Consider the following 12,505-nt stretch of genomic DNA (forward strand, 5'->3'; position numbering starts at 1 on the left):
ATTGTTTTCGACCTCTAGTAATCATTACGCTTTGAAGTTTTTATTTCTCACGACATTACTGTTAATTATTCAATGTCTTGTATCAGCGAGGTAATACGTATTCCATGGTTTTATTTTACATCAATATATATTTAGCTATCAATTTGTAGAAATATCATAACATTGGAACGTGCTCAGATTTTTCCAGATCTTTATTTATCAAATATATTCGAACAACCAAGATGACATCGTGTTCAGAACAAGACGACAGATAAAACAAAACAGCAATTTCTTCGTCATTTTTTTTCCACATTCTAAGTTATTGTACAGAGGTTGTCATATACATACACATCGGCTGGACATTTGGACGTCACAATCTGCAAAAAAAAATAATTTCGCGTTGAGTAATTAATTGGATCAGCACTTGTGCAGCACTTAAACAAATACTGTACTTTGTGTGCAATAATATTTCGTTAGCATTTTTTTACGCTTTGAGAAAATATCGCTCTTGTTACACTGCCATGACGACTGATACTATATTTTATGTATAAGTGGGCAGACTTGGAGTGGTCGAGTTGTCTACATACGACAATCAATTTATTTACTGTATACGCCCCCTGACACTGAACTTTTGTGAACTGCTAAGAGCAATGTAAACTTATCCTGTTTGTACCCCCCTTTGGCTTGAAAGAATGTTATTGAAGTATTGGACCAGTTTAACAAGTAATTTATGCGTATGTTCCTTGATTTTTATTCTTTTCCCTCTATGTTACTTCAGGAACGTCATATGTCGAACATGGGATTCGTCACATGTCGAACATGGGATTCTCAGAAATATTTTCTTATTCATCCTTCAAAACCTACAAATGTTCATACTGCAATTCAAAAAAATTAACTTAATGTTTTTTGCTAAAACAAAGAGAACAAGAAACAGCTCAATTCAAGATCATAATTAATACGTCACTCATGTATAAATGTTCCATAATTAATACGTCACTTATGTATAAATGTTCCATAATTAATACGTCACTTATGTATAAATGTTCCATAATTAATACGCCACTTATGTTTAAATGTTCCATAATTAACACGTCACTTATGTATAAATGTTCCATAATTAATACGTCACTTATGTATAAATGTTCCATAATTAATACGTCACTTATGTTTAAATGTTCCATAATTAATACGTCACTTATGTATAAATGTTCCATAATTAACACGTCACTTATGTATAAATGGCCAAATTAGATCAAATGTTGAAACACACTAAGGTATAAAGGCCAAATTAGAACAAATGTTGAAACACACTAAGGTATAAAGGCCTAATTAGAACAAATGTTGAAACACACTAAAGTATAAAGGCCTAATTAGAACAAATGTTGAAACACACTAAAGTATAAAGGCCTAATTAGAATCTAAAGTATAAAGGCCTAATTAGAACAAATGTTGAAACACACTAAAGTATAAAGGCCTAATTAGAACAAATGTTGAAACACACTAAAGTATAAAGGCCTAATTAGAACAAATGTTGAAACACACTAAAGTATAAAGGCCTAATTAGAACAAATGTTGAAACACACTAAAGTATAAAGGCCTAATTACAACAAATGTTGAAACACACTAAGCTATAAAGGCCTATTTAGAACAAATGTTGAAACACATTAAGGTATAAAGGCCTAATTACAACGAATGTTGAAACACACTAAAGTATAAAGGCCTAATTACAACAAATGTTGAAACACACTAAGGTATAAAGGCCTAATTACAACAAATGTTAGCCTAATTAGAACAAATGTTGAAACACACTAAGGTATAAAGGCCTAATTAGAACAAATGTTGAAACACAATATACCTATATACCTTATTTGTACATTCGTAACATGCAAACCTAAAGTATGGCAATGTTAGAAATATATTTTCTTCATACGTACTTCTTAACTGTTTAGACATAACTGATTATATAAGTCTTGCTGTTAGATCTAAACTAATACTAACAAAATGTCAATAGTTTCATGTTTCATCTGATTTCCCAGACTTAAACTTTAGATTTTACGTTCTAACCTGGAACAGGAATTTTCTCAAGGACATGTACAATTAAATTTTTAGTCATGCCATATTAAAAATGTTCCCGAATATTCAACCGCTAATGTTATATCTTCTAATCTGACTTGTTTAAAGTAAACTTCTGTTTGACGAAATGTCCTTTACACGTTCATTTAGGAATTGTTTGGTTAACGTAATTGAATGTTTTCTTTTGTAGATGATCCAGGCAGCGTATTCATGATGATCAAACACATGTGAAATGGGCAACATCTGTCTGGTCCAGAGTGACACTTGTAGAGAAAGGTTTGGAGTACTAATCTATGAAAGTAGTTCAGACTGGAAGGAAAACCTTTCTAAAGACTTCCATCTTTAATTTTCAGGTCTTTATGAAGTGTTTCGAAACGTCGCACTTTATATCTTATGTTAATACACCACACAAAGAGATTAGCCCAGAAAATCACACTTGTTGGGGTCGGAGAACGACCCGTTAACTGGGTTGTAGAGTGGTGGTATGGGAGAGAGGAAAATATTGTTATTAATGGAGTCAAGTGAAACTAGAACCTTGTTACTAGTGGAGTGTCTCAGGGGTCAATTTCTGGGACTCTTATTTACATTAATTTTATTGATAGGGGCATAATTAATAAATTAGGAAAGTTTGTTTGGATATTTCTATTTGTAATGAAGAGAGGAATTACAGGATGACTTGGAGTAGGTTGGACAAGTACTTGGAAATGATCTTCATTATTGATCGCAGACTTGAAGAATAACACGATCCAGTGTGGAGTCCGAAAGGAAATGGCAGGAGATTTGAGTTATCATAATTTGAATCACATGTTTAATATACACGAGACTGAAGAAAAAGATCTTGAGACAGTGGTGGATAAGTCACTCAAGCCCTCAGGGCATTGATCTATTGCTAATATTAAAACTATTATAACATTAGAATGTATTTACAGACATGCTGATTACAAGTTTATACAAGTCACTAGTTAGGTCTCGCTTTGAATTCTGTGTACAGTTTTGTTTTCCTTTTTTAAAGAAAGAACAATGATTTATTGAAAAGGGGGGTCCAAAAGAATGCCACTACGATGATTTCGGGGATGGAAACTTTATCTTATGAGGACGGGTTAAGATTTATTAACTTATTTTATCTTGAGAAAAGAAAAGTAAGAGGTAATCTTATTGAAGTTTACAAGATTATCTGGGGGGAACGAGCGGATAAAGGCCTCTGATTTCTTCCTGTTATATTCTGAAGATAATAAGACGAGAGGACACAAGTTTAAGATTTGGAAAAGACAAGCTAGACTCTATTTAAGACAGTTTTATTTTTCTAACAGAGTGATTGGTTTATGAATGGTCAGCAGTAATGGAAGCCAGTACTTTACGGGAGGGAATCGATGATTTCCTGATAAGTGAAGAGTGGACGTGACGGACCATATGGTCCTTTGTTGTTGGCTCCAGTGGTTTTGAATAACAATTGGCAAACAAGACTACTGTAGATTAACAGCAAGACAATATCAACTCAAACTGAAGATAAAGGCCGTTATGGACAAGTAATAACACTTTTTGGACCTGCACATTCAAATTTTACCTCCGAGTGTAGCATCTTTCACTGCTTGGTACATCCTGTTCAGTAGAATGTTTAACTAATCACAGAAAACCTGTGCTAACATTTAGAGGAATGTATTTGAATATACGATAATATTTACTTATCACACACGTGAGATTTTAAAAATTGAAATAATATGCACAATGTGCAAGTCTTACCTGATTGGACTAGATAAGGTTTAAAAACTGAAAATCACCAATAATGTTAATGAATTCAAACACATCACAGCCTTACCTGGATAGACTACGACTGAGTAAAGGGCGGTGGCAGTTTCTGAAGCCAAATACATCAATACATCTTACAGCCACATCGAAACACTTCACTGGAAATTGAGCTTTTCGTTAATATCTATATCCGAGTAAACCCAAATTTGGGTTGCAACATAATTGTACGCTCAGGTGAACATTGAAAGCAAGTAGGTGAACATAAACATACAACATTTACCAAATAACCGGGGCTCGTTTCCTTTTTATAGAGATTAGATCCCTACAGAAGTCTACTTTTGTATTTTCGACGGTTCAAATAAGTTTTGAGGTACAGTAACGGTTTATAGAGAACGATGCTTTGAAACGGTAGGGAAGTGTTTAACTTTGTCGTCCAACATTTTCTACTTAGACAAGCACTTATATGACACTTACTGAAGAAGACTAATTGTATATAAGTCACTCCACGTTCTCGGTGGAATCACAGCGTTATTCTTTACAGAGTTTCGCTTGTTGAAACGCGCGTTTCTATTGTACACTCACTCCTATAGAATATGAAAGAACGTCACGAGTAAACGCCTTCTGGTTCTTGGATTGAGAAGTGTCGATAAGAGATGTACTCTTGAGGAATGTTGTCGTTTTTTACCGGCCGCCGACGTTTTCGAAACTTAATTGCCGTTAAAAGAATGGAGAGGGTTAGAACTAGGATGCCACTGATACTGCTTCCTAGGATGATGCCCAGCGTAGAGAGGGAAATCTTTGTCTTATCAGTTTTGGCCACCGTTCGAATCTGCAAACACTTTCTGTTGTTACTGTTTGTTTCCAAGTAATCGTTATCCAAGTCTGTTGCGTACGGGGTCGGCGTGTGGAGAACTTTGAGGTATTTTCCTGTAGCTGTCACACAAATTGTATACCAGGTTAAGGGATCCAGGTTCTTAACGTCGTAAGATCGTTTGGTGGAGACAAGGTTAACACTCGCCTGGGCTAATCTGTCGGCCGTTAAATGGTACGTCAGCAAAAATCCGCCAATCAGAGTCCCGTTTTGTACATCCCAACGTACCGTCATGCTGTCGTGATTCAAACGCCGGACCTCGAGAAGGGAGATAAGTGGAGCAGGGCAAATATCAACAGGATGGAGATTTAAGAGTGCTTGACCCTGGAGCTTTTCAGGACTCGAACACGCTAACTTAAGCTTCTCTTTTGTGGGTGCCACAATGTGGCGGTGATCATGTAGCCACTCCCATAGGCTTAGCAAGCCACATCTGCAGGCGAGTGGGTTCCCTGTTTCCGAAACCACACATACAATGTATTAGAAACTTGTAAAAAGCTAGTTGTAAAAAAAAAAGTAACATAAACGACACAGTGAGCTGAGGTTTAGAATAAGTTATAAACTGATGTGACTTTTGTAGTGTAACCAACAAATTGTTGAAGATAAAATAGCGTATGAATAAATAGATGACAAATGGAATGTGACTAAATTATTCTGCGTACTACAGTATAGTTTAAATGGTTTGTTGTTCTACGTAAATAACAAACCATTTAAACTATACTGTAGCACGTAGAATAACAAACCATTTAAACTATACTGTAGTACGTAGAATAACAAACCATTTAAACTATACTGTAGTACGTAGAATAACAAACCATTTAAACTATACTGTAGTACGTGCTACAGTATAGTTTAAATGATTTGTTATTCTACGTACTACAGTATAGTTTAAATGGTTTGTTATTTTACGTGCTACAGTATAGTTTAAAGGGTTTGCAGTGTATTAAAGAAAACGCTATGTATTTTTCTTTCCACTTTCTATAGAAAAAGTTATATTAACAAAACAATATGCTGAGCAACGAAATAGATATTCAAAATTTACTGAATATGACGACCATGTCTTTCTTAACTCCTACAAATATATAGAAAGTGTAAAACTAGGCCTAGTCCTGAGAATAAATTCCAATTAAACAAAAGAAAATCATTATGATACGTTTATTATTTATTTAGAAATAAAACACATTAAACACGAGGGTAAATCTTGGACTATAATCTTAAAATGCCTACAAAAGATTGAACAAAAATAAAAATATTTCGTGAAGTCTGTCGTGACGAGATTAAAAATATGTATAACAAAATAGCTATAAAGATTTCCCCCTGATTACTGGACAGATAAGAATGTTTATTTAAAAGGGACATTTACCTCATGGAATATTACCTACAATATAATTATGAATGTACATAAAATTCACAAATATAATTAGGGTTAGGGAATTTTAACTGGTTTTTTCACGTCGTTTATCAATCATGGGATAACAAACATATATAAAATGAACTTACCACCTAGTTGTATATTTGTTAACCGTACTTCAACTGGAACTAATACTTCGCTAGAAATGATCGTAAATGCATTACCAAAGATATTTAAGTTTTGGAGAGATGTCAGATTGTAGAAAGCATCTTTAGCTACTATACTGATGGAGTTACTTTGCAGAGACAAGAACTTTAAGTTATAGAGGTGTTGGAAAGTTTTGGACCGGAGTCGAGTCAGTCTATTAAAAGATAAATCTACGGTTTCTAAGCGGCCTAGGTTTGAAGAAAATGGTGGAAGGTCTACAAGATGATTTCTGGTTAAGTTAATTGTTTTCAGCTGGTCCAAGCCGTAGAATCTTTCTTCTGGTAAAATCTCTAATTCGTTGTTTCCCATATCCAGCACCTGCAGTCTACCTAACGGTTTAAAAGCCCCCGGAGAAACTTTGGTGATTTTATTGTGAGTAAGAGAAAGCGAGAGAAGGGTTTCTACACCACGGAAGTCGTGAGACGCAATTACGGATATGTTTCCGTGATTGAGACTGAACTCTTGAAGATCAGGAAATCCACCATCTGCACTAAGGTCCTCACGAATCCGTACCAACGGGTTTCTGTTTACGGAGAGACATTCTAAGGTGAGTAGAGAAGAACGAAGGAGCACGTTTGGAATGTAGTACAGAAGGTTTCCATCTAAATCAAGCCATCTCAGAGATTTCAGTTCGGTAAAAACATCAGGAAGAATTAATTTCAGAGAATTGTCTGATAAATCTAGCCTTATAAGTTTAGTTAGATTCAAGAACGCTTTGGTTACAATCGTTGATATCGAGTTGTTTGTCAAGTTGAGAGTTTGGATGTTTCTATTGGACGTAAAAGCTGCTGTGTCAAGTTTCTCGATATTGTTGTTAGCGAGAGACAACACTTCAAGATTTGGTAGTGACGCAATTGCTGTAGAAGGGACACGTTGAATATCATTGTTGTTAAGGTAGAGCTCACGAACAAAGCTTAAGCTATATGTCTGGTCAGTTTGAAGGTCAGAAAGACAATTGCCACCCATTCGTATAATCTCTAAGTGGGTTAGTGGTTCAAAAAGGCTTCCAGTTACAGGACTAAGGTTAGTATTCTCTATTCCAAGTTCTACTAGTCCCGATAATCCGTAAAATACATTATTGCTTATTCCACTCAGGTTGTTTCCCGATATTTCCAAGAGTTTGAGAGAAGGAAGAAACAAGAAGTTAACCCTTGCACCATCTAGTTTGTTGTTACGGATGTCCAATCTTTGGAGTACCGAGAGCTCCAAGAAGGAGCCACTCTCAACCTCTTCAGCCATCACGTTCGACAAAGCAAGTTCTTCTAACGGTATCTGGCCCTCAAACATAAACTTTCGAATAGCGTAGATTTGGTTGTGGGAAAGATGTAATATTCGAAGATTCTTTAAGTTTTGGAAAGTTTGAGGTTCAATGTCCATGATGCGGTTGAATGATAAATACAACTCCTCCAAATTCTCTGCCCCCTCGAACATTTCCGGAGTCAAGTGATTCAAGTTGTTGTGCTCTAGACTGATGTATGTTAATCTTTTTAGCCGTTCAAATGTCATTTTTTCAATCGTGGAAATTTCGTTATTATCTAAATACAATTTCTGAACTTCTACCAAGTCTTGGAAAACTGCTTTTTCTAGCATCCTGATCTTATTATGTCTCAACCATAGAAGCCCCAGTTTATTAAGTCCTCGTAAACTGTTGTGGTGAAGCGTAGTAATTTTATTATGGCTAATTAGAAGGGAATGCATACTTGATGGATATCTACTTAATATATCGCCTACTTCAATTAACTGATTTCCCTGAATGTTTAAGTGTTGAAGATTTGCTAAGCTCTGTAGGGCCTCATCTTCGATTAATTCTATCCTGTTGAACTGCAAATGTAACTCCTGCAAATTGGGAAGGGAATAAAAAACGCCCTTTTCAATCCTTTTCAAGAAGTTATTCTGAAGTCTCAAATCACGAAGCTCTACAAGTTCTTGGAACGTTCCAGCCTGTAAGTCGATAATTAGGTTATGATCCAAAGAGAGAGACCGAAGCTTGTGATTGTTCTTAAACAGTGTCGGATGGATTTCCTTGAGCAGATTAAAAGATAGTTGAAGCTGATAAAGATGAACGAGCCCGTACAAGGCACCGCTTTCAATTAACGTGATTGCATTATTGGGTGCAAACAGCACAGATATTAGGGTGGAGTTGAGGAACGTTCCATTAGTAATCAGCAGTACATTATTATTGGAGAGTATTACTTCTCGTAGATTCGTCAGATTCTGAAAAACTCCTTGCTCAACAGAGTGTAAATGATTGAAACTTAAATCAATTGTTTTCAGTTTCTGTAAATGTTTGAAAAGTTTCCCTTTAAGAGCAGTGATGACATTGTGGCTGAGATCCAGAGTTTCTAGATGTTGAAGATGAATGAAAACCGTGTCGTCTAAAGAAGATAACTGATTCATATACAGTGAGAGTGCGATCAAGCTCGGCATGGTAATGAAACTGCGGTCATGCAAATGCCGGATTCGATTGGAACTCAAGTCAAGTCTTTCCAATCCCGAGAGTCTAGTGAACCCATCGTATGGAATATCTTCAATTTTGTTCCACACTAGTTTTAAAGTGTGAACTTTTCGGAGTCTCCGTAAGGCGCTGAGAGGAAACTCCTCGAGTTTGTTGTTCATGAGGATAAGGTTCTCTAACGTATTTTCTAATCCACCAAATGCATACTCTGTCAAGGACGATATTCGGTTTCCTTGGAGGTTAAGGGTCGTCAGCTGTAGGTTGTAAAAGGTGTAGCTTTCGATATCCGAGATGACGTTCGAGTCAAGGTCCAAACTCCGCAAAACTCGCAACTTGTTTAAAGCTTCTTGAGGAATCTCTGAAATATGGCTGTTAATAATCGACAAACTCTGGAGTGTGTCCTGAACTTCGATGAACGCGTCTTCAGCAATGGAACTGATCTCAGAAAAGGAGATTTGAAGATGGAAGATTGTTGTGTTTCCAAACAGTCCTGTAGGTAAAGTTGTAATGTTCGGATCCAAGTGATAAATGCTCAAGGATTTTATCGGAGATGTGATTAATAAGAGTGTTTTCTGGATCTCGGAGAGGCTTGTGTTGGGACACTCCAGAAATAATCCATCTTCGAATTGGTAGCATGGACACCATGGACTTTCTTTCCATGAAGGACATCCACGTGGTGATGGCCGAGATCGACCTAAGCTGGTCATGATAAGAACTATGAGGAGTACTGCGGCCAATAAGCCTGTGTGTGAAGATAGTGGACATGTCATGTCTCAAGAGTGGACATGTCATGTGTCAAGACGCAAACCTGGAAAGAAACATTGATTCAATTAATTTTTTCTTTTATCGTTCTGTGTTCAAATTCTGTTGTACCAAAGAGCAGCGTTTCTCAACCCCTCGACCAGGGACCATCTCGCTGCTTCCCGACACTACCGTGGATCACTCACGAACCACTAAAAAACAAGGACAAGGGGGGAAACAATTATGATTTACATATGAATAAAAACAAGGACAAGGGGTTTGTTTTGTTTTGAATTTCGCGCAAAGCTACACGAGGGCTATCTGCGCTAGGCGTCCCTAATTTAGCAGTGTAAGACTAGAGGGAAGGCAGCTAGTTATCACCACCCACCGCCAACTCTTGGGCTACTCTTGTACCAACGAATAATGGAATTGACCGTCACATTATAACGCCCCCACAGCTGAAAGGGCGAGCATGTTTGGTGGGACGGGGATTCGAACCCGCGACCCTCAGATTGCGAGTCGAGTGCCCCCTAACCACCTGGCCATTCCGGGCCAGGGTAAGGGGAAACAATTATGATTTACATATGAATATTTTGTCAGTTTTTGTTTATTTGTTTTCGGGAATTCCCGCAAGGTGGTTGAGAAACACCGCTATAGAGAAACTGATAAGTTAAATAAACTAAATATCCTATTCATTGTAAACAACCTCGTTTGTTTAAGCTAGTAGATTAAATATATGCTTTCATCATATTAGACCATTTTGTTTATTGCAATACATAATATCACACACAACTACAAGAGTATTTGCTACAAATTCTAGTGAGTTATGATAGACAAAAGCACTTATCAATACGTTTTTACGAAATAACTAAACGTTACGCGTGTAAACTACTTACGTATTAGCTAATAGCAGTAATTGGATAAAGAGTATTGATGATACAAGTACGTTTGTCATTACCTATAGATGTTTGAGCGGGTTAGTAGGTAAGTTCATTTGACAACTGAAAGCCTAAAGATTGGTGTGTTTTTTTTGTTTCAATTTTTGCGGGCTGAAAGAACTGAATTCATTGAAAGATAAATCAATACGAAGAGCTACAGAGCGACTTGTAGCGTGATGAACATGAAATTAAAGCACGTGGTTCGTTCTGTCATTTCTTGTTATTAATGTTGGTCTAGTTCGATGTGAATATTACAAGAAAGCGTTCACGTGCAGGAAGTCTGTGTAGGAAAGACAAGGTGGGTGCAACATACTGGATGATAATGCGTGAAAGTAAAGTGTAGATACACCATCTGTGACATTTAAAATATGTCTGCAAGCCTCGTGTGTCGTGTAAAATGTCAATTAAAACTTAAACGTGAGCGCTCAAATTCACAGTGTCTGTGATTGATTGGGATTAAACAGCCGCTTGTTATGAAACAGTAATAAGAACAAGATTTATAGTAAAGATATGCCGCTTAAGGTAACGTATTTCTCGAATGGCGTTCTTGACCGAATAACACTCACACCACACGGTCGTGGTTTGGACCATAAAACCTGGGGGTGGGGGTCAGTTGCTTACTGGACGTCTTCTTCCCTCCTTAATGTAGTTTAGGGGCCATTGCAAAAGCGTCCACGTCGCGGCACTGGGAATCATAATCCGTTATGACTACTGATCTTGCAAAAAAACAAACCACCCACTCAAACAGTGTACACGACAAGAAGTGTTGGTTTAATAGAAGTTTCGAGAACGTTGTTACCACTAGTTCCTAAAATGATGTTTTTCAGATTCATGCAACGTGGTACGAGTGTAAGTACTTTTCCTCACACACGAGTGGCCCTTTGTTGTCCATGTCTATAAATAAAAAAGTAGAATGCTCCCCTATTTTCTGCACTTCACTGCATTGCTTTACTTGATCGAACGAAAAGTCTTTTTTTCTCACGAGCAGTTCTATAGTTTGTACGGATATATATACTTATAACTTTAGTTTGACATATAAAACCCCTTTTAAAATATATTAATAGCATATGTAACTATCGGTTGTCGGTTTGCCTATTGTTAATTGGCCGTAATACATACAGTGTGTTAATTATGAGAGGTACTTAGGTTTATGTTTGTGTATAATCGAATTTACTGGAGTGCTGAATAAAACATGTTTTTCCCAAAATATTGTCTTGATAATATCAGAAATAATTGTACATTTGTTTTAAATTTCGCGCAAAGCTACTCGAGGGCTATCTACGTATAGCTGTCCCTAATTTTGAAGTGATAGACTAGAGGGAAAGCAGCTAGTCAACACCGCCAACTCTTGAGCTACTCTTGCCTGACATATTAGTGGGACTTAACTGTCGCTCTTATAGCGCACCCACGACCACAAAGTGCAGAGGGTTTTTTTTTTTAGGGCAACTCTCCGATTTAATCTGGGTACGTTAACCAATAGAACATTCCCGGCTTCAGTTGTATGATGTCATTAAGTATTAAGTTTACAAGTTTGAAGTCTGCTATATTTTCACTTTTACAGGAGTTCATTAGATTGGACGAAAAGGCATTATCGAGGTATGATGCGGAGAAGAAGCAGACTGTTGATTCAATGAACTGAAATACGTACACACGTTTGTAGTACAAACAAAAACCGAGAGCGTGTTGTTCTGGAACATTGTGTGTTATTTGAAATCCCGATTAAACATCAGATAATGAGTCTGATCTTAAGTAACGTATCGCTAACCCTAGAGTGTGTTGTCTTCCTAACGCTAACCTGCCCTACAAAATAACTACAAAACATATCTATCGGTATTTAACTCATTACAACGTCCCTGAAACTACAAAACATACTCTATCGGTATTTACCTGATTACAACGTCCCTGAAACTACAAAACATACTCTATCGGTATTTGCCTGATTACAACGTTCCCGAAACTACAAAACATACTCTATCGGTATTTAACTGATTACAACGTTCCTGAAACTACAAAACATACTCTATCGGTATTTAACTGATTACAACGTTCCTGAAACTACAAAACATACTCTATCGGTATTGAACTGATTACAACGTTCCTGAAACTACAAAACATACTCTATCGGTATTTAACTGATTACAACGTTC

At 36.8% G+C, this 12,505-nt stretch overlaps 1 protein-coding gene across 2 annotated transcripts; it reads right to left on the reverse strand.

Annotated features, from left to right (window-relative positions):
- Window positions 1–241: 241 nt before the first annotated feature.
- Window positions 242–9,483, reverse strand: LOC106474742 (protein artichoke-like). 2 transcript variants are annotated; one of them, XR_002614017.1, is made up of 3 exons: window positions 6,167–9,483; window positions 3,869–5,118; window positions 242–356 (listed from the first exon to the last, which is right to left on the reverse strand). XR_002614017.1 is itself a non-coding variant. In XM_022403037.1 (2 exons), exons 1-2 carry the CDS (start codon window positions 9,447–9,449, stop codon window positions 4,403–4,405), a joined length of 3,999 nt encoding a protein of 1,332 aa, XP_022258745.1. In that variant the 5' UTR covers window positions 9,450–9,483; the 3' UTR covers window positions 3,501–4,402. The 2 variants fall into 2 exon arrangements, 1 of the variants encoding a protein (XP_022258745.1); XM_022403037.1 differs by lacking the exon at window positions 242–356 and having other exon boundaries at window positions 3,501–5,118.
- Window positions 9,484–12,505: the final 3,022 nt, after the last annotated feature.

The sequence above is a fragment of the Limulus polyphemus genome, unplaced genomic scaffold, assembly GCF_000517525.1.
Source record: "Limulus polyphemus unplaced genomic scaffold, Limulus_polyphemus-2.1.2 Scaffold7629, whole genome shotgun sequence".
Taxonomy (NCBI): domain Eukaryota; kingdom Metazoa; phylum Arthropoda; class Merostomata; order Xiphosura; family Limulidae; genus Limulus; species Limulus polyphemus.